The sequence below is a fragment of the Anomaloglossus baeobatrachus genome, chromosome 1 (assembly GCF_048569485.1).
Source record: "Anomaloglossus baeobatrachus isolate aAnoBae1 chromosome 1, aAnoBae1.hap1, whole genome shotgun sequence".
NCBI classification, from domain to species: domain Eukaryota; kingdom Metazoa; phylum Chordata; class Amphibia; order Anura; family Aromobatidae; genus Anomaloglossus; species Anomaloglossus baeobatrachus.
This window is the reverse complement of record NC_134353.1, coordinates 470,077,958-470,101,086: the sequence shown is the minus strand read 5'-3', so window position 1 is coordinate 470,101,086 and position 23,129 is coordinate 470,077,958. Positions and strand designations below refer to the sequence as shown.

At 44.0% G+C, this 23,129-nt stretch overlaps 1 protein-coding gene across 1 annotated transcript in view; it reads right to left on the bottom strand.

Annotated features, from left to right (window-relative positions):
- Window positions 1-12,497: 12,497 nt before the first annotated feature.
- The window catches only part of S1PR4 (sphingosine-1-phosphate receptor 4), a 74,181-nt gene continuing 63,549 nt past the window's right edge, over window positions 12,498-23,129 (bottom strand). The window contains exons 2-3 of the mRNA XM_075338103.1: window positions 19,498-19,707; window positions 12,498-18,254 (exon numbers count right to left, since the gene is read on the bottom strand). Of these exons, the coding sequence (XP_075194218.1) occupies window positions 17,342-18,254; window positions 19,498-19,691 (1,107 nt within the window). The 5' untranslated portion in view covers window positions 19,692-19,707 and the 3' untranslated portion in view covers window positions 12,498-17,341. The remainder of the gene's footprint in view (window positions 18,255-19,497; window positions 19,708-23,129) is intronic.

Below are 23,129 nucleotides of genomic sequence, written 5' to 3'. Positions count from 1 at the left end.
TAAAAAATAATCAAAATAAGCATAAAAATAAGGCCTTTATTGTGTAGATGACAGAGTAATGTTCTCAGTAACACATACCCTTAATTTTCAAATATTCCGTATGATTTTCATATCTGTCCTACCATCAAAATATCAAAATAATTAAGTTATGTAACTTTATATATAATACTCTTCTGTAGTGTACAAATTGATTTATGATTACTATACTTCATTTTATTTTACACAATATACACAGCATTGTACCTTATTAATGTTTCTTCTTTAAAAAATTTTGTGAAGAATATGTATTGATCAAACGTGATTATGTAATTGGGATCAAAAACACATTTCCCCCTTGATGCTGTGAAATATGATTTTATAAAATCATTCATATATCAAGACCAAATTAAAAATAATTATTTGTAAAGTCTTATGTATAAATTGCCATATTACCTTTATTATATCATATTGTTTGTTTACAGAGATGTTTACCTATCTGTGTAACCATGACAAGAAAATAATATAAATTTCTATAAAAGGAAATACGTTAGAAATAATTAGTCTAGAACAGGGGTTCCTTTTTACTGCCGGGGGCCATTTGCAAATTTCTACCAACCTTCGGGGGCCACACAAAATTATCAATGTGAAAATGACCCTGCTATATTTGGTCAAACAATTAATTAACTCACCCCTACTGTGGCGGCCCGAGCATCTTCTCTTTGGTGTGGCTGTGATGTTTGATGATACTAATCATGTTGCTTCTTACAACTGCTTTTCTAGGTTTGTCTCGGTCTGAAGCGCAGTCAACTCTTTGTCATAATAATATTTGGTAAATCATATACATCACATAGGAGACACTGTATATACATCACAGGAGACGCTGGAGGCACACATAACACATAGGAGACACTGGGACTGCTCTATATACATTACAGGAGTCACTGAAGGCACATACATCACTGGAGGGGCTGGGGGCATATACGTCACATTGAAAACGCTGGGACTGACGTATACACAACAGAAAGGAAACGCTGTGACTGCTGTATATACACATGACAGGAGACACTGGAGGCACATACATCACATGAGGAGCTGGGGACATATATATGTTCCTAGCCCCTCCTGTGATGTAAATGCCCACAGCCCCTCCTGTGATGTAAATGCCAACAGCCCCTCCTGTGTTGTGTATGTCCCCAGTGTCTCCTGTGATGTATATGCCCCCAGCATCTCCAATGTGATGTATAAGTCACAGGAGACGCTTGCGGCAAACAACACAAGAGGGGCTGGGGGGCATACACATAACAGGAGACGCTTGGGGGCATACACAACGAAAGAGGTGCTGGGGGGAATACACAACACAAGAGGGGTTGGGTGCACACACATTACAAGATGTGCTGGGGGCACAAACATCACAAGAGGAGCTGGGGCAAAGACATCACTGAGGGGGGCACAGACATCACTGGGGGAACACAACACTGGGGGTGATACACAGCATTGGGAGGGCACACAGCACTGCCCCCCAGTAATGTCAGGGCTCTGCACACAGCACCTGCGCACACACAGCCCCTGAGACAGTGCAGGCCGGAGGGCAGAGGGGCGGGCACACCGCACGGGAGGACAGAGGGGCGGGCAGATCGCTCCGGAGGGCAGAGGGGCGGGCACACCCCATGAGAGGAAAGAGGGGCAGGCAGATCGCTCCGGAGGGCAGAGGGGCGGGCACACTCCATGAGAGGAAAGAGGGGCAGGCACATCGCTCCGGAGAGCAGAGGGGCAGGCACACACACAGCACGAGAGGACAGAGGGGCGGGCACATCGCTCCGGAGGGCAGAGGGGCGGAAACACTCCACGAGAGGAAAGAGGGGCGGACAGATCACTCCGGAGAGCAGAGGGGCAGGCACACACACAGCACGAGAGGACAGAGGGGTGGGCACATCGCTCCGGAGGGCAGAGGGGCGGGCACACTCCATGAGAGGAAAGAGCGGCGGGCACATCGCTCCGGAGGGCAGAGGGGCGAGCACACTCCACGAGAGGAAAGAGGGGCGGGCACATCGCTCCGGAGGGCAGAGGGGCGAGCACACTCCACGAGAGGAATGAGGGGCGGGCACATCGCTCCGGAGAGCAGAGGGGCAGGCACACACACAGCACAAGAGGACAGAGGGGCGGGCACACACCGCTGATCACGCTAACACTGGACAGCGGGAGAGCCCATTGGTTCGCTCAAACAGTGCATGTGGTCATTTAAAGGGCCGGCGGCCCCAGCACTGCAGCCCCCGGGAATCTGCCCGGGGGCCACATAAAATGTTCCCCACCCCTGGTCTAGAATGTGAGTCTTCTGGGTAAACATTTGATGTGTGTTGCACTTCTTTATAGTTAGCTAATTAGTCATGATAACCATTATTAGTAAAGAAATATATATGTAAATAACATTTTTGTATATAGAATATTTCATTATTTATCTTAATATTTCTATAATTTTAAGTTATTTATAACATTTTATATAATACAGTGGAACCTTGGTTAACGAGAACAATCCGTTCTAGGAGTGTGCTTGTTAACCAAGTTACTCGTTCAGCAAAGCAAGATTTCCCATAGGAAATCATTGCAAAGCAGACAATTCGTTCCACAACTTGTTAAATGTCCCATCCTGGTGCACTATTGTGTCATTCCACATACGTACAAACACACACAAACACACACAAACACTCACAAACACGCACAAACACACGCACAAACACAGATAATGCTCACCTTACCTTCCGTTCCCTCGCCGGTCTCCTGGAACTTGCAGTTCGCCCGTAGAAGATGTGTATCGGGTAACCAAGGCGACCAATGCCAGACCTTCCGCACTTAGTGCGCTGACGTCAAAGGCAGGAGCCGCTTGCCTCTGATTGGCCAGCGCGCTGCCTTTGAGTAGCGCCTGACAGGGGAAGTTCCTCCCTCGTCGCGATGGTTACCGGATACACATCCTGTGGAGGGAGGACCTTCCTCTGTCAGCCGCTACTCAAAGGCAGCGCGCTGGCCAATCAGAGGCAAGCGGTTCCTGCCTTTGACGACAGCGCGCTGGGAGCTGAAGGTCCAGCATTGGTCGCCTTGGTTACCCAATACATGCAAGTTCCAGGAAGCCGGCAAGGGAACGGAAGGTAAGGTGAGCATATATGTGTGTGTGTGTGTGTGTGTGTGTTTGTTTGTGCATGCTTGTTGTTTGTTTGTGTGGACTGCAAGAGCGGGTTAGAGCACGGTGGATGTACGGAACCGAAGTGTGTGTGGTGAGTATTTTGCTCGTACAGCAAGGCTTTCTCGTAAACCGAGTTACAAATTTACAGAAAGCCTTGCTCGTTAGGCGAAATACTCGCTAACTGGGTTACTCGTTAAGCGAGGTTCCACTGTAATTGAATTTAGTTATGAAGAAATGTATCATTTTCTTGAGGCCTCAGACATACACTCCACATATCACCATTACTGTCTCACATTACAGTTAGACTGTTACAGATTTTTCCAAACCATTCATTTCATGTATAGTGCAGAAAATAAGTACCATATTTTTCGTTTTATAAGACGCACCCCAAATTTAGAAATAAAAAAGGTAAAAAAACCCACAAAAAATGGGGTCCGTCTTATACGGTGGTGGAGCAGGGTGACAGTAAACATGGGTGGTGCTGGACTAGGGCATTGTTGCAGGCACTGTGGTGGGACCTGTGCTGGCTGCGAAGGCTGTGCTGGCTGCGGGCGTCGTGCTAGCTGTGTGGAGCAGGTCAGTGCGGAGGGAGTCACAGATGCTCTGTTGGCAGTGCAGGCTTCAAAGAAGTAGCACACGGAGACGGCACGTGCGCAGATTGAACTCTCGGCTCAATGACAAGCCAAAATCTCATCTGTGTATGCGCCACCTTCGGGCACCATTTTCCTTGAGTCCGCTGCTGCGAGATCAATGATCCAGAGGTGGCATGTGCGCAGATGAGATCTTGAGCCGATAGCTCCATCTGTGCACGCGCCGACTGCGGGCGCCATTATTTGAAGCCCGTATTGCCAACAGAGCATCTCACCTGCTCCACACAGGGCACACACCACCCTGCTCCACCCACCGCAGCCAGCACAGCCCCTGCAGCCGGCACAGTGCCCCACAGCCAGCACAGTGCTGATTCTCTACCTCCCGGTAAGCTACATTCGGATTATAAGACTCACCCCTCATTTTCCTCCCAAACTTTTGTGTCTTTTGATCCAAAAAATAAGGTATTTGATACAGTGTCAATTTTGCTAGTTTTTCCACCTACAAAGAATAGAGAGATCTGTAATTTTTAATGTACTGTAGGTACACTTCAAATGTAACAGACAAAATCCCCCCAAAAATACAGAAAATCACATTGCATGTTTTTTAAAGAATTAATTTGCATTTTATTGCATGAAATACATATTTGATCACCTGGAAGCGATGCTGCGCTTGGTAACTAAGGTAAATATCGGGTAACCTTGGTTACCAGCGCACACCGCTTAGCGCTGGCTCCCTGCACTCCTAGCCAGAGTACACATCGGGTTAATTACCCGATGTGTACTCTGGCTACGTGTGCAGGGAGCAGGGAGCCGGCACTGACAGTGAGAGCGGAGGAGGCTGGTAACGAAGGTAAATATCGGGTAACCAAGGAAAGGGCTTCTTGGTTACCCGATGTTTACCGTGGTTACCAGCGTCCACAGAAGCCGGCTCCCTGCTCACTGAACAGTCAGTTGTTGCTCTCTCGCTGTCACACACAGCGATGTGTGCTTCACAGCAGGAGAGCAACAACTAAAAAATGGTCCAGGACATTCAGCAACAACCAGCGACTTCACAGCAGGGGCCAGGTTGTTGCTGGATGTCACACACAGCAACATCGCTAGCAAGTCGTGCCTCAGCAACGATGTTGCTAGCGATGTTGCTTAGTGTGACGTGGCCTTTACTCAGTCTGGGGTTCCATGCAAGATATTGCCTCATGGGGTAAGGATGACTGAGAAAGGTCAGGAATCAGCCCAGAACTACACAGGAGGACCTGGTCAATGAACTGAAGAGAGCTGGGACCACAGTCTGAAAGATTACAGTTAGTAACACACCACACCATCATGGATTAAAAATAGAACTCCACTCGTCATGTTTGGAGGGGGAAGTAGGATAAGTACAACCTCAAGAACAACATCCTAACAGTGAAGCATGTGGATGGAAAGATCATACTTTCGGGATGCCTTTATGCAAAAAGGACAGACCAACTGCACCGTATTGAGCACCGTATTGAAGGGAGGATGGATGAGGTCATGTGTTGCTAGATTTTGGCCAACAACCTCCTTGCCTCTTTAAGAACGTTGAAGGCAACTAAGGACAGGTCTAGCCAGTCTCCAAATCTGAAAACAATAGAAAATCTTTGGAGGGAGATGTTGCCCAGTGACAGCCCTGAAATCTGAAAGCTGTGGAGAAGATCTGTATGGAAGAGTGGGTCAAAATCCATGCTGCAGTGTGTGCGAGCTTGATCATGAACTACAGGAAACGTCTGACCTCTGCAAACAAAGGTTTTTGTACCAAATATTAAGTTCTGTTTTTCTATTATGTCAAATACTTATTTCATGAAAAAAAATGCAAATTAATTATTTAAAAATCATACAATGTGATTTTCTAGATTTTTTTTGGGGAGGGGACTCTGTCACTGTTTAAGTGTACCTACGATAAAAATTATAGACCTCTCCATTCTTTGTAGGTGGGAAAACTTGCAAAATTGACAGTATATAAAATACTTATTTTCTTCACTGTATGAAGGTATGCATACATATACATACATTTAACAAAATATTTATTTAATAATTGTTCCTTATTAATGCACATCATTAAAGTATTATATTTAATTTGAAGTATGTCTTTAAATATTCCCCAAATACAAATAACATTTAAAGAAGTTATCCAGCCATAAACTCCAACATTTTTTTAAGCTAATCTGTGCTGTATTGTCATCTAAAACACCCCTACGTTTTTTTTGTTTCAAACGTTTGTTTCTTTTGAATTATCACTTTATTCTCTGCACCAACATTATTTACCTGCTGCTCAAGCAAACTTGACATCTTCCTGTGCTAGATTGCCGAACTTCAGTCAGAGCTAGAAACGCTCAGCCTCACTGTCTAGCCCCGCACTCTGCATACTCATTGGCTGTCAGTATTCTGCCCAGCACTGACCTTTCATCACTCCAGCATTGCAAAAAACATGAGAGATCCTGGTTCTCTCATCTGTGACAGCACAATCACCTCACATCACATCCACAATGGTAACAGATAGAGTTGTTACATGTTCTTCACTCCTTGACGTGACAGTCTGGATATACCGTGGACAGCGATCTGCTGCCTGCAACATCCTTCAGCATGACTGTTTTGGCAGTGGGTCGGTAATATTGTGGGGTGGCATTTCTTTGGAGGGCTGCACAGCCCTCCATGTGCTCATCAGAGGTAGCCTGTCTACTATTAGGTACCAAGATGAGATCCTCAGACCCCTTGTTAGACCATATGCTGGTGCGGTTGGCCCTGGGTTCCTCCTAATGCAGGACAAGGCCAGACCTCATGTGGCTGCATTGGGTCAGCAGTTCCTGCAAGGTGAAGGCATTGATGCTATGGACTCGCCCGCTCGTTCCCCAGACCTGAATCCGATTGGGCACATCTGGGACATAATGTCTTGCTCCATCCACCAATGTCACGTTGCACCACAGACTGTCCAGGAGTTAGAGGATGCTTTAGTCCAGTTCTGGGAGCAGATCCCTAAGGAGACCATCCACAACCTCATCAGGAGCATGCCCCGGCATTGTAGGGAGGTCATAAAGCACGTGGAGGCCACACACAATACTGAGCCTCATTTTGACTTGTTTCCACTTTTATTTTGTCTTGTTTTGTCTTGTTTTGATTTATTTTCATTTTGATTTGTTTCCACTTTCATTTTGTGTGTCTTCAAACCCAGGTCTCCATTGGGTAAAACATTTGATTTCCATTGATGATTTTTGTGTGATTTTGTTGTCAGCACATTCAACTTTGTACAGAACAAAGTATTCAATGAGAATATCTAATTCATTCACATCTAGGATGTGTTATTTGAGTGTTCAATATCAATAGCAGGAGCAATTACCCAATAGAGAGAAATGGATAAAATAGCAGGGTAATCAATAAAATATAACTTTTAATATTTTGTTTAAAATCAGGGGAAATAAACAGACAATTTACACATAGTGATGATCCGATACTGCAAGAATTGGTCAGAAACCGGAAAGTCAACTGACCTGTATCGGAAAGGACTAAACAAGCTCAATACAACAAAAAACACAGTAAGAGTGCAAGAAAAGGAAAAGAGCACTCTTGTGTAAAGCATATAAATGGAATAATCTCACCGGTATCTCTAATGCTAATAATAGGAATAATTTCCTGTTGATAGAAGGATCTCAGAGGGGGAGCCACTTAATACATAGCTACCAATAACCCCTCAAATGACGACCCGTTGATGGCGTACTCCAGTCTCCCTAAGCATTTCGTCATACAGCACTCATCAGGGGAGCTTTCCTGGATTAGAGTCAAGAGTAACACACTTCTTGTGCAGTGGTAGACGCCAGACCAGATTGAGGAAAATCAAATGTATAAATAGAGGCAGGAATTACCAATCGTGATCTCATTGGCTGTTAAGAGTCACGTGACCTAGTTATACACAAGGGCATAAACAGCGCAGGCGCCCGCAGCGGACATGTAAGATACTCAAAATTACATATATTAAAATCCAGAACATGTATCAAAAAGTGGCGTGCATAGACATTAAGCTCGCCCAATTGTAGGGCAGTGTGTGTACAGATAAAGTCAAATAGAATGGGGACTCAAAGCGCATGCGCACCAGACCAAGAGGACGGGACACACTGCACATGCGTGCCCAACTCATAAACCACCACACTGAAGATGAAAGAGGCGGAGGGGGCTGTGACATCAATACCACGTGAGACAATCACGTGGATAAAGAACCCAGCAGGACGTCATGACGGGGATGGTAACACGTAGTGATAGTGCACACAAAGACAACACAGACAACATGCTGTAAGAATGGTGTGCATAAACATGAAGCACGCCCGGTTATGAAGCAATGTGTGCACAGACGAGGTCAGATAGAATTGGAACTTGACGCGCATGCGCACCCGACCATGAAGACGGGATGTACCGCTCATTCGCGCCTGACTCATAAACCACCGCAATAAAGATTACACAAACAAAGGGGGCCGTAACATCATCACCACATGAGACAATCACGTGGATAAACAACCCAGCAGGACGTCATAATGAGAGTGGTAAAGCATAGTAATGATGCACAAAAAATAACATAGGCAGCATGCTGTAAGTATGAAACAGGTCACATAACGAGCAAATTAACACCTACAAGGAGAAAGGGCTATTACAAAAATTCAATAGTATCAAAGCGGATCATGTCAGCTGATACCAGAAAGATTTTTGGCCTGATATGAACCAAAACAGAATTGGATCATAAATGGTGCTCGAGGGTATTTTTGACAGGATTAAAAGAGACAGGAAGGGGCAAGAACAAATGGAAGACCGAGAGAAAAAGATGGGGATCAATGCATGGATGGATGGTAACATCAGGGAGACTATTAAAGAAAGGATCTACTTACATAATAGGAGAAGGAGAGGGTAAAATAGAGGCCCTAAGATATAATACTACACTGAGCCCTAACTCTCCCCTACCTAGCAACGGAGTTAACACATCCTAAAGTTTACGATGCCCCCGTTCCGCGACGGCTCTCCCTAGTTATTCTGATTCTGTTCCTAAATTAAAGGAAACAGCTATAGGTAAGGATCTCATTGAGACCCAATGGAGCCTGTGTCTTAAGTGTAAAGATCCACTTACTCTCTTTTTGCAACACCCTCTGGTCCCAGTTGCCTCCACATAAGGGGCGCTTCACGAGGTCTATTACCATGAAGCTGAGACCAGAGACATCACCATTATGTGTGGAATTCATATGTGTCGCCAGAGGTGTATCCCTTTTGTTAGCTATATCTCTGAGATGTTCGCCTACTCTTCTCCTCAACTCTCTGATGGTTTTACCAATATATTCCAAATTACACTGACATCTTGCTTGGTAAATCACACCTTTAGAGTGACAATTTATGAATGATCGTCCCATGACGAAACTGAAAAAGGTTTTACCAGTCATGATGCATGGAAAAGCAACACACATAGAGCACCTAAAACAGCCCTTAGGGCTAGAGGGAATCCAAGTGGTGGAGGGAGGGGTGACAAAATGGCTATGCACCAGATGATCTCCAATCGATCTCCCTCTTCTAAAAGTACATAAGGGTCGAGGGCCGATCGTATCACTGATGTCATCATCCATCTGCAGCACAGACCAATGTTTGTTGAGTATTGATCTTATAGCTGAGGAGCTGTTAGAGAAGGTTGTGATAAAGCGAGTAGATGGTTGTTCAGATTTGGGCTGGGATGGGACAAGAAGGCTTGATTTATCTCTTGAGTTGCCTTCCCTAAAGGCTTTTTTAAGGACCCCGCCCGGGTAGCCTCTGTCCTTAAACCGACATCTCAGATCTCTAGCCTGAATATTGAAATCAATGAGATCCCAGGAATTGCGTTTAATCCGCAAATACTGGCCCTTAGGGATCCCACTTTTCAAAGGTTTGGGATGATTACTATCCCATCTGAGAAGTGCATTCGTCGCTGTCGGTTTCCTGAAGGTTTTTGTAGATAGGGTGCCATCACTGTTCTTATTCACCAAGATATCTAAGGTTGACAATTCCTGTTGGCTACATTGAGATGTAAACCCAAGTCCAAGAGAATTGTCATTCAAAAGGTTCACAAAATTTGTAAAACTGTCAGAATCACCTCTCCAAATAACAAAAACATCATCAATGAATCTGGTCCAAAAGACCACCTTATCCAAATCAAAATTCGAGTCATCACAAAAAGCTGGCATATGAAGGCGCAATTCAATCTATTTATACATTTGATTTTTCTCAATCTGGTCTGGTGTCTACCTCTGCACAAGAGGTGTGTTACTCTTGACTCTAATCCAGGAAAGCTCCCCTGATGAGTGCTGTATGATGAAACGCATAGGGAGACTGGAGTACGCCATCAATGGGTCGTCATTTGAGGGGTTATTGGTAGCTATGTATTAAGTGGCTCCCCCTCTGAGATCCTTCTATCACCAGGAAATCGAGCATTAGAGATACCGGTGAGATTATTCCATTTATTTGCTTTACACAAGAGTGCTCTTTTCCTTTTTTTGCACTCTTACTGTGTTTTTTGTTGTATTGGGCTTGATTTGTCCTTTCCGATACAGGTCAGTTGACCTTCTGGTTTCTGACCAATTCTTGCAGTATCGGATCATCACTATGTGTAAATTGGTTGTTTATTTCCCCTGATTTTAAACAAAATATTAAAAGTTATATTTTATTCATTACCCTGCTATTTTATCCAGTTATTTGAGTGTTCCCTTTAATTTTTTGAGCAGTGTACATACATATATACACACACACCCACACACACACAAGAAAAGCCGAGTGTTTCAGCCAAGTTTTTATGCTGAAAACGCCCCCCTCAGCTTATACTCGAGTGAGGGTCTCACAAAAAATTACTCACACCTGACCTCCATTCCCATGGTGTCCTCTTACCTGCTTTGTGCGGACCTCAGGCATATAAACCCCTTGGTGATCGCGGCCGATGCAGGGGCCGCTGCAGTTGTCATCAGCACTTTACTTCACTTGAATAATTTTGACCGCACACTGTGGCTTCAGGCAGAGACTGACTGAGAAACAGCTGTGAGCGCTTACATCACTCAGTTTATCTGCGGTCACAACTGGAGGTTCCCATGGTACCCCACCGGTGATCTCAGGTAAACTGATCTCAGGTGACTTCATTGAACTCAGTGACCTCACCTCAGTTGAACTCATTCAGTTCAATGAGACCTGCATCTCCTTGCTGAAAACCATGTTTTTTTTACCAAGAGATGGAGATATGGTGTGGAAATTTATACACCATATTCCTCAACCAATATTGAGTCACCTGGCAAAAAGCATGCATCAAAACGTGATTCAGTGTTGATGCGATATATTGACAGGAGATGCAGATTTGGATCTGAAATTTATACACCAAGAAAACGCATATAAACTCAATGTGATTTTGATGCGATATTGATGCATTTTATTGCCAGAAGATGCAGTTTTTTTTGTCAAGAGATGCAAATTTCAGCACCAAATCTGCATCTCCTGGCAAAGAATTGCATCAAAATCACATTGCGGTCGTTAAGGGGTTAATGTGTTTTGAGGGTTTTTTTGCCAGAAGATGCAGATTTGATGCCCTAAATTTGCATCTCATTTTGCACTGCACCGAAACAGCATCAAAACCGTTTTTGCGTGGGTTTTTTTGCCTAGAGATGCAGGTTTGGTGCTGAAATTTATACACCAAATTCCTGCACCAAATCTGCATCTCCTAGCAAAAAAACCACATTAATATCGCATCAAAATTGCATCGCGTTTTGATGCATTTTTTTGCCAGGAGATGCAGGGGAAGCAGTGAATATGTATGACTGTTAATGAGCGGACCCAGAAGTAGTGTTACATCCACGTGGGAGACTCGGTAAATATAACACTTCTGCTCTGATCCTCCTAGCTTTAGATGCATCACCATTTTACAACACAATGTTGTCTCTATATGCTTAGATGAGGTTCGGCATCTGGGCAGATGTTCTGGTTGAAGTCTGGTCCTGAATCTTATTTTTTTTTTTTAAATCTGTCTGTACCCGCCTAACGTGAACATCTGCAGGTTCGCCCATCTCTACTTGTGACATAACTTCTGACTTTTGATCAGTCAGAAGTTGCGGTCACAAGATGGCGCCACAGGACTGTCAATAAAAAGTGAAGATGCTGAAAGGTAAGTATAAGACAGGGGCCAGGAACCTTAGATTAAAAGCCCGACGCCAGCGCTGAAGAAGAAACAAAAAAAAACACTAAAGTGGTGCTTTATGTTTTACCAGAGGATTGGAATGTATTACGTGGTATGTGGAGACTGCCTAATGTCTCTGTGCTCTGCATAGTATCTGTGCCCATCGTTTTTCCGTTTATATTCGCCTTTACTGTTTTGGAGCTTTACCAACAAATATCATTTTTGTGCTTTTCTTTTTGAGGGGTGGGGAGAGGTAGATATATAGCTGGATTGTAGCTGCACAGGTTCTTAAAGCCAGTATTGGAGTCAGTAGCAGCACTAAATATAGTGAAGTGTTTAGTGTCTGGTTTCATACGGATCAATGTTAGAGGTTTTAGGTCCTGCTTTAGTGCACGTCTTTTATTACTTTCTGCTTTTTAATTGCAAACCTATATTTTTCCTAGATTTTTTTAACCTGTTTTGTTGAACTGGATCACACACTTTATTATTCAATCTTTTTTTATTCATGAAACTGAGAACAAAAATGTAAAAGCAGATTTATTTGGCATTATTTCATATTTTAAATCATATACATACATAACAACAATTTTATACACCAATTACATACTTTATATTCGTCCATATATGAACAATACATACAACTCTGAAGAAATAAATCACTACGATATAATCTTTCAGTATAGCTCTCTTCATTTAAGAATGTCAGTATGAGTAAAAGTCATAGGAAAGGTACAGTTTTCACAAAGCAAATGTACAAGTCCTTCTACCACTAGATGGCCCCAGCAGTGCATGCCTTCTGTCAGTGGATATATTCACTGTTTTGCGCGTGCATGCCTTCGGAAAAAACTCACAAGACTCATGATCCACCACCCAACTAATGCACTAAAGGGGGATTTACACGCTACGATATCGTTAATTTTTTATCGTCGGGGTCACGTTGTTAGTGACGCACATCCGGCGTCATTAACGATATTGCAGCGTGTGACACTTACCAGCGACTTTAAGCGACCTCAAAAATGGTGAAAATCGTTCACCATGGAGAGGTCGTCCCAAACTCAAAAATCGGTAAGGGTTGTTTTTCGTTGTGGTTCGTCGCTCCTGCGGCAGCACACATCGCTATGTGTGACACCGCAGGAGCGAGGAACGTCTCCTTACCTGCCACTGGCCACAATGCGGAAGGAAGGAGGTGGGCGTGATGTTTACATCACACTCAGCTCCACCCCTCCGCTTTGATTGGCCGGCCGCTTAGTGACGTCGCGGTGACGTCGCTGTGATGCTGAACGTCCCTCACCCTTGAAGGAGGGATTGTTCGTCAGTCACAGCGACGCCGCTGACCAGGTAAGTATGTGTGACGCTGCTGTAGCGATAATGTTCGCTACGGCAGCGATCACACACAATCGCAGGAACGACGGGGGTGGGTACTTTTGCGTACGATATCGCTAGCAATTGCTAACAATATCGTAGCATGTAAAGCCACCTTTAGTCTGCTAACTGCATGCCAAAATACGTCTTTAGAAAACTCTAAAGTTATCTATAGGTATGCTGCAACCTAAGTACAAACAGATAGTATCGTGGTCTAAGAAACTGAAAATTCTTCAATGCCTTTACTATGATCATGATTGTTTAGATTTGGAATCTGGAACGGAATCATTGTCAGTTATGAATCTTCATTTCTAACATTCAGTGCTGGAAAAAGTTTGTGACGCCGTATCCATTCTTTTGGTATACAAAATTGTCATAGCATTAAACTATTCTACGGCATCTGGATTTAAAATTTTTAAACACCTGAACATCGTATGCAAAATTCAAATTAAAATTAGGAAGGTGATTTGCAATTGTTACTATATGACAGTTACATTTTTGTGACTAAACATTGTAGTTCACATATTTGCTACATGATTGTAGGGATTGGTGATTCTTTTTAGTATTCTGGAGGGTTTTCTGATCTCTGTAACTATAATTCTTGATCACATTGATGAGGATACCTATATATTGCACACATTGTAATCATCACATACTATTGACCAAGATGTATACCCTTTTTTTTATCGGTGGCATATTCTAAATGAACTGCATTCTGGCATATCCTAAATTAACTGCTTTCGATGTAAGTGCATTAGACATGAGATGCCAACGACACTCAGCTCAAACTTTGCTGTGATCTGAGTGTCAGTCACTGTGATCTGATTCTCTGAAATGCGAGAATCAAAGCACAGATGCGGAGAAGATGGAGAGGTTAAAGAAGGTTGCCCACTACCTTTGGATAGTACATCAATGTCTGATTGACTGGGATCTGACACCCGGCACCACCGCTGATGTAACGCTGCATCCCTACACTCCTTATTGTCCCCTCCTGCTGGGACGCGCTGTCACTCACCGCCACGGCCCTCTCTTTACACACTGTCCAGAGTCCCTGCTTTTCTCCATGTGGGTACCTCCTTCCGCCTTCCAGGGCCTGTGCATGTGGCACAGGGCTCCCGGAGTTCTCCTAGGTTGTGCTTCTCTTAACCCTAGAACGCATACCTGAGGCCTCGCAGGCCTGCTAGGTCATTTGTTTTCTATGGTAGATTGAATTGCTTGCGCGTTCTAGGGTTAAACGGCCAGCTTCCCACTTCTAGGAAGTGCCTTTCACCCTATCACTGAGAGGCACTCTGTGTTTCAGGCACACTTCCATTAGGGGAGGTGCCTGTTCAACACCTTCAGTTCTGTTAGTCAGTTGAGTTCTCTTTGGTTAGTTGTCAGGTCACCCGCCCATCCTATCCTGTTTGCCCTGCACTACCTGTACCTGGTTCCAGCCCGTCCTGCTCTATTGGCACCTGGTTCCAGTCCTGTTCCTGCCTGCATCTGGTCTCAGACCATCCTGCCCTCTTGGCACCCAGTTCCAGTTCTTTAACTACCTGTACCTGGTCCCAGCCCATCCTGCCCTATTGCCACCTAATTTCAGTCCTGTTCCTGCCTGCACCTGGTCCCAGCTTGTCCTGCCTGTTTGCACTTGATTCCAGTCCTGTCCCTGCCTGTACCTGGTCCCAGCCTGTCCTGCTTGTCGGCACCTGGTTCCAGTCCTGTCCCTGCCTGTATCTGGTCCGAGCCCATACTGCCTGTTAGCACCTGGTTCCAGTTCTGTTCCTTCCTGTACCTGGTCCCAGCCCATCCTGCCTGTTGGCACCTGGTTTCAGTCCTGTTCCTTCCTATACCTGGTCCCAGCCCATCCTGCCCTGTTGGCACCTGGTTCCAGGCTTGTCCTTGCTTGTAACTGGTCCCAGTCTGTACTGTCCTGTCAGCACCTGGTTCCAGTCCCATCCTGCCTGTACCTGCTACCAGTCTGTCCTGCCTTGTTGGTACTATTAATTGTGTTCATCTTGGTCATGCCATCTTCTTTGCTAGTGACTCTGCCTGTCCATCCTGCCCTGTTGGTGCTAGAGACCCTGCCAGTCCGTCCTGCCTGTGCTGTTTGCTCTTTTGTCTGCCTCTGCCCTGGGGGTCAGCTGCCACAGGGCTGGACTTTACCCCACGAAAGGGTAGGTCTAGGATCTCCTTGAGGTCCAGTGGGTCCATTTTTGCTTGCAGCACCATCCCCGGCAGCGAGCGTTACTGCCAATCAGTTGCTTTTGGTCCCAGAAGTGCTCAGCTCTGGTGCTGCACAATCAACTGATAGCAGCTGCGGCCAGTTACTGCATATCGCCTCCCAATTAAATCAATAGTGGGAAAATATGTAGTGCCCATCCGTGGATGATATCAGAAGATGGTGCAGCTCCAAAACTTTGCATTTGCGGCCGCCTGCTCCTGCCACTGGCACTAACATTAGCTGATCAGTGAGGGTGCCAGGGGTCAAACCTCGCCCGATCAGACATTCATGACCTAGCCTTAAGCCTGCTTTACACGGGACGACCGATTGTGCGATAGCACGAGCGATCGTACCCTCCCCCGTCGTTTTTGCGTCACGGGCAAATCGCTGCCCGTGGCGCACAAACTCGTTTAACCCCCGTCACACGCACTTACCCTACGGACGACCTTGCTGTGGGCGACGAACATCCACTTCCTGGAGTGGGAGAGACGTTCGGCGTCACAGCAACGTCACACGGCAGCCGGCCAATAGAAGCGGAGGGGCGGAGATGAGTGGGATGTAAACATCCTGCCCACCTCCTTCCTTCCATTAAGACGGCGGGTGCCGTGGGACGCAGGTACGTTGTGTTCATCATTCCCGTGGTGTCACACGGAGCAACGTGTGATGCCACGGAAACGATGAACAACCTGCGCCCATGAAAATAAACGAGATTATGAAAGTTAACGACGAGTACACGACTCACGATTTGTGAGCGATACTGCGTCGTTCAGAGGTGTCACACGAGACGACGTCGTGCGCTATGCCGGATGTGCGTCACAAAAACCGTGACCCCGACGACATATCGCACAATCTATCGTCTCGTGTAAAGCCCGCATAAGGATAGGCCATCAATGTAAAAGTAGTGGGCAAGCTTTTTAATCTGAGAAAAAAAAAATGTTTTTCAGCTCAGCTTGCTTCACTGCTGGATCCACCACAAAGACGCAGAAACGCCCTGACCTGGGCAGGAATGAACAGAATCCAAACGGAAGATATCCAGCGTATAAAGAGAGCAAAAATTTATAAAAATTAAAATTTTAGAGTCCATTAAAAATACGTACAACACACGGGGGGGGGACACATAAAGTAGTACAAAACGGAGCGCTATTCCTACGCGTTTCGACCTATAAAGGTCTTAATCATGGAATGATATGTGCCCCCCTGTGTGTTGTACGTATTTTTTAATGGGCTCAATAAAATGTTCATTTGTATAAATTTTTACTCTCTTTATAATGAAGCTTTTTAATCTCTCCATCTTTTCCATTGTCTTGACGTTTATTGGACTGCACTCAAATGACGTCCAAGTACAGTCTACTGATTTACATGCATCCATAGACTTGTCTGTGTGCACGTGAACCAAGACACGCTGCCAATTACAGCATGCTTTGATATTTTATCATGCCGATTCAGCCTGAGAAAAAAAATCACTGATCGGCACTGCTCCATAGTATAACATTGGAGCGAGTGCTATCTGATCGTGTCCGAGTTATACGCTGGCTATACACCAGTGTGAACGCACCCTTAGTCTTATTTTTTCTGACCCTTGGAGCATTGTCTGGTAGACGGACAATTCATTACATCCATAAAGCCTATCATGACTGCCATGTAATACTGCATATTAATGCCTATACCATGCTAATCTGACAACATATTTTAGTTAAACTTAGCTAATGAAATGAAATATTGATGATATAACAGAAGAAAATACAAAGAATCAAAGTTATCTTCCCTTTTCATTTTGCTTGCTAGAAATGTTGACCAATATTAGAGAAACACAATAGGCATATTAAATTATATAAAATGTCATTGACTTAAATTAGCCCAAAGCTTTATTACTGACTGGGCACACTAGAAATGCTGGTTACAGGACTCCTAAAACTTGCTCGTGAAAGGCGCACACTGCTTTTTCTTCTGATTGAACTTTCATTTGATGAGCCAGAGGTGACATCTCCGACTTGCTGGTTACATATGTTAATTCCAGCCATAGCGCAAGAACAGCAAAGAAATGCCACCATTGCTTTACGTACTTCTGAACTCCTGAGAGAGTAAATTAATGGGTTTAAAGCGGAGTTCAAAACAGCTAAGGCAAGCACCCATTCCAGTCCTACTGGAGATTGACAAGTAGGGGGAGTGCATGAAGAGTCCACCAGGAGATAGACAAAAAGGGGAGTCCAGCAGATGACAAATGAGCCAAGGATGATCAGAACAGTTTGAAGTAAATGTATGGCACGCCGACTTTGGTTCGTGACTACAGCCCCCCTAGCATTGCAACACACTAAGTAATAAATAGTGCAGTAAAAACCAATAATCCCAATCAGGCTAATAGACAGAAGTCCAAGGCTAAATAAAATATATTGCCTTGAGTAAAGGGGAAGAAGACTGGAGCAGGATTGAATGTGGCATAGGCAGTTCCACCCAAATAAAGGCAAGGACCCAACAGTAGCAGCTAGCACCCAACATAAAATTATCAAGCCCTGTGCTCGTACCACTTTTCTAGAGCGGCTCTCTGACACTAGAGCCACCATTGTACAATATCGCTCCACTGCGGTTATGAACAGACTGAAAGTTGAGGCAGCGAGAGTGGTAAATAGAAGGCCCTCTCTTAGAAACCATTGTTGTGGGTTCAACTTGAAAGTAATGTCACCTGAAAGTAATATATTTAGCAGGTATGAAATGCCAGCCAGGAGATCACTAACTGCAATATTTGCCAAACAGCAGTGAACCCAACGTCTCAAACGAAGGAACCTAAAAAACAAAACAAAACATAATGAAGTTAAATACCAATATCTTTTCTGAAGGGAAAATCAGTGACTGGTCATGGCTTCCCCCAGTGATAATAAATGAGTGGTGGGAGAAACAGACATCATTTTCAGAATGGATTGTCTTCATGAAAGAACCCTTTTAAAGGGAATCTGTCAGAAGATTTTTTTTGTAAACTGAAATCAGCATGATGTAGAGGAAAAAAACCCCTGATTCCAGCAATGTATCCCTTACTGGGCTGCTGGTTGTAGTTTTGAGAAAATCTCTGTTGTAGATATAGCAGTCCTCGGAATGCTGAGCTCTGTATAACCCATCCCACACCACTGATTATAATATTTCTGTGTACACGTACATATGTGGAAAGCAGTGATGTGGGCTTGGTTACAAACTACAAGTAACCCAATAAGTGACACATCGCTGAAAGCATGATCTTTGTCTCCATATCATGCTGTTCTCAGATTACATAGCAAAAGTGTGGGAAGTGCTATTTTTAGGCTGGGAGTGGCCAAATAACCATGGGCCTTGCCAGCCTGATAATACCAACCAACTGTTATCTGCTTTACCTATACTGTTTATTAAAAATTGTGGAAACCCGACATAATTTTTTTAAATGTATTCCATATCCACATTTGTTTGCAGGTCAATTGCCCCCATTTTCCTTCCTTCTGCAGTCCTCTCACCCTTAACATGACTCTTTTACAGACATTTTACAGTACACGAGTTTAGGTCTACATTGACTTCTCTGGGGTCCTGGGTCAAGTTCGGGTCAAGTCCAGGTCCCGAACCGAACTATTAACTAATGTCCAGCCAAACCCGTCACCCGAACATATATGGGTCCACTCATCTCTAAAGAGCTGGAATTCCTAAACCTGTACTCCGACTAGGATGTGAATCCCCTCAATTTAAAGCTGAGAGTCTGCACTTTAAGCCTATATTACTTATTGACTGCATCTTGAATATGTTTTGGTAAACAGCTAAAATACCAAAACATGTGTCACCGTCCAAATATTTCTGAACCTAACGCTATATATAGAACTTAAAAACGTGATTTCTTGCTGCTGGAACAATGCTTTCGGGGCCATAAAGGTATCAACTTGCTTATCTTTCTAGGGTTACACAAACATATAAATGGTTTGTAAAATGAAGACATTTCTATTACTTTCTTGTGATTTTTAAACTATAAAAATGAGCTAGAAACATCTTCCCCTGCAGCTTCATTGCTTCTCACCTCAGTAGCGCAATCAGCACAGTCAGGTTCTCCAATATGATGAACAGACTGATGAGGATGCTGATTATCTTCAGATGCATGCCATTTTCACTTGATCGACCAATTAGACGCCCAGTCAGGTTGTAATGTAAGAAGATAATGCTAACATTTTGTCTGGCCACCACCTCTAGGCACTGGTTATATGACAGGTTCATGATGACATATACACGTCTGAAAAATAAAATATTGGTGTCATTGTGAAGGCCTACAGTATATTTTGACAGTCACAACAGCATATTCTATAATTTGAAAAAAATCAGTCTGTAGCATTGGGCATTTAGTTAAAAATATATCAAAATTATTATTATTTATTATTATAGAGCCATTTATTCCATGCAGTAGATACAATGCTATTAAAGGGGATCTATAAGAAGAAAATGGCACTCTAAACATATTGTATTGATAGGTCTGTTTGCTGATACATCAAATGGTAGAGCATTTTTAGACCACATCCTCCTGCCCCCCTGACCAATGTAATGTCCTCAAGTCCGTGACATACTGTGGACAAGAGTAGGTGCCTGCTGCCTAAGTGGCCATTTCACTCCAGAAGAAGGAGGGTTGGGGCTTGTCAACTGAACATTTAAAAAGAAAAGAAGAATTTCCTATGGCGATATTTCTCTAACTGATGAAAGTACTCATGAACTGGAGACCAATCTGTAAAGATGACATAACGCACTGCTTTTCATCCATGACTTGCCACAGTGCATTCCTTCTCCTCACAGGCTGCCCTGTTCTTCGGCACTCCTCTCTAGAGTTGAGCGCGGTTCGAGGTTCTCCAGTTCGGGGCTCGAGTGATTTTTGGGGCTGTTCGAGATCGAACTAGAACTCGAGCTTTTTGCAAAAGCTCGATAGTTCTAGATACGTTCGAGAACGGTTCTAGCAGCAAAAAGCAGGGCTTTTTACAGCTACAGTGTGCAGGAGCCATCGCTGGCAGCCTGCCAGAAGCTGGTAACCAAGATAAACATCGGGTATCCAACCAAAGCGCTTTGGTTAGTAACCCGATGTTTATCTTAGTTACGTGCAGGAAGCCCATACTTCCCCGCTCAGCTCGCTCCGCCCCCTCCTGCCCGCGGCATGTACACATACATACACATACACACACACACACACACAAACCCCCCCCCCCCGCTCGGCTTACCTGCGGTGATGAAGTCCCGCCATCCCGACCTCAGCGCTGTCACTGTCCTCCATGGCCGCCGCTTGTCCCGAGACTGACTAGCGGTGACGTCACGGACCTCTCGCGATACTTGAGGGGAAGGCGCCGGTCATTGAACTCAGTGACAGGGGCTGTCAGTGTGCTGGAGATCAGCGCAGGTAATGTACCTCGCTGACAGCAGCACTTGTCACCCCCCTGCAGTGACCTGGGCTGACCCATTGATGTTAGCTCAGGTCACTGCACTGCTCTCCCAGCCAATGGGGAACATCCTGCTCTTCATTGACTGGGACAGTGTGGATCGTCATGGCAACCCCTTGGATTACACCAGACCTGGATTTGTTTTTCATTCTAATAAATTGGTTAAAGAGGGAATGTTTTGGGGATTGTTTTTTCAAATAAAAATGTGTTTGTCGTCTATTTTTTTTTATTACTGACTGGGTTGGTGATGTCGGGTATCTGATAGACGCCTGACCTCACCAACCCCAGGGCTTGATGCCAGGTGACATTACACATCTGGTATTAACCCCATATATTACCCCGTTTGCCACCGCACCAGGGCGCGGGATGAGCTGGGGCGAAGCACCAGGATTGGCGCATCTAATGGATGCGCCACTTCTGGGGCGGCTGCGGCCTGCTATTTTTAGGCTGGGGAGAGTCCAATAACCATGGACCTCCCTAGTCTGAGAATATCAGGCCCCAGCTGTCTGCTTTACCTTGGCTGGTGATCCAATTTTGGGGGACCCCTACGTGTTTTTTTTTTTAATTATTTATTTAATTTAAAATAACAGCGTGGGGTGCCCTCAGTTTTGGATTACCAGCCAAGGTGAGGTTGCCAGCTGTGGTCTGCAGGCTGCAGCCGTCTGCTTTACCCTAGCTGGCTACAAAACTAGGGGGAACCCTACGTCATTTTTTTTTCATTTTTTTGGCTAAATACAAAGCTAAGCACCCCTTAGTGCCACATGAAAGGCACCAAAGGGTGCTCCACTTTTTCTCCATTTTTTCTCCACTTTTTCTACATTTTTTCTCCACTTTTTCTCCATTTTTTTCTCCACTTTTTCTCCACTTTTTCTCCACTTATTCTCCACTTTTTCTCCACTTTTTCTCCACTTTTTCTCCACTTTTTTTCCATTTTTTTTCTCCACTTTTTCTCCACTCTTTCTCCATTTTTTTCTCCACTTTTTCTCCACTTATGGAGAAAAAGTGGAGAAAAAGTGGAGAAAAAGTGGAGAAAAAAATGGAGAAAAAGTGGAGAAAAAGTGGAGAAAAAGTGGAGAAAAAGTGGAGAAAAAGTGGAGAAAAAAATGGAGAAAAAGTGGAGAAAAAGTGGAGAAAAAGTGGAGAAAAAAAATGGAGAAAAAGTGGAGAAAAAGTGGAGAAAAAGTGGAGAAAAAAATGGAGAAAAAGTGGAGAATTTTTTTCTCCACTTTTTCTCCACTTATTCTCCACTTTTTCTCCATTTTTTTCTCCACTTTTTCTCCACTTATTCTCCACTTATTCTCCACTTTTTCTCCACTTTTTCTCCACTTTTTCGCCACTTTTTCTCCATTTTTTTCTCCACTTTTTTTCCACTTTTTCTCCATTTTTTTCTCCACTTTTTCTCCACTTTTTCTCCACTTTTTCTCCACTTTTTTTTCCATTTTTTTCTCCACTTTTTCTCCACTTTTTCTCCACTTTTTCTCCACTTTTTTTCCATTTTTTTCTCCACTTTTTCTCCATTTTTTCTCCACTTTTTCTCCACTTTTTCTCCACTTTTTTTCCATTTTTTTCTCCACTTTTTCTCCACTTTTTCTCCACTTTTTCTCCATTTTTTTCTCCACTTTTTCTCCACTTATTCTCCACTTTTTCTCCACTTATTCTCCATTTTTTTCTCCACTTTTTCTCCACTTTTTCTCCACTTTTTCTCCATTTTTTTCTCCACTTTTTCTCCACTTTTTCTCCACTTTTTTTCTATTTTTTTCTCCACTTTTTCTCCACTTTTTCTCCACTTTTTTTCTATTTTTTTGTCCACTTTTTCTCCACTTTTTCTCCACTTTTTCTCCACTTTTTTCCATTTTTTTCTCCACTTTTTCTCCACTTTTTCTCCACTTTTCTCCACTTTTCTCCACTTTTTCCTCCACTTTTTCTCCACTTTTTCTCCACTTTTTCTCCACTTTTTTTCCATTTTTTTCTCCACTTTTTCTCCATTTTTTTCTCCACTTTTTCTCCACTTTTTCTCCACTTTTTCTCCACTTATGGAGAAAAAGTGGAGAAAAAGTGGAGAAAAAGTGAAGAAAAAGTGGAGAAAAAAATGGAGAAAAAGTGGAGAAAAAGTGGAGAAAAAGTGGAGAAAAAAATGAAGAAAAAGTGGAGAATTTTTTTCTCCACTTTTTCTCCACTTATTCTCCACTTTTTCTCCACTTTTTCTCCATTTTTTTCTCCACTTTTTCTCCACTTTTTC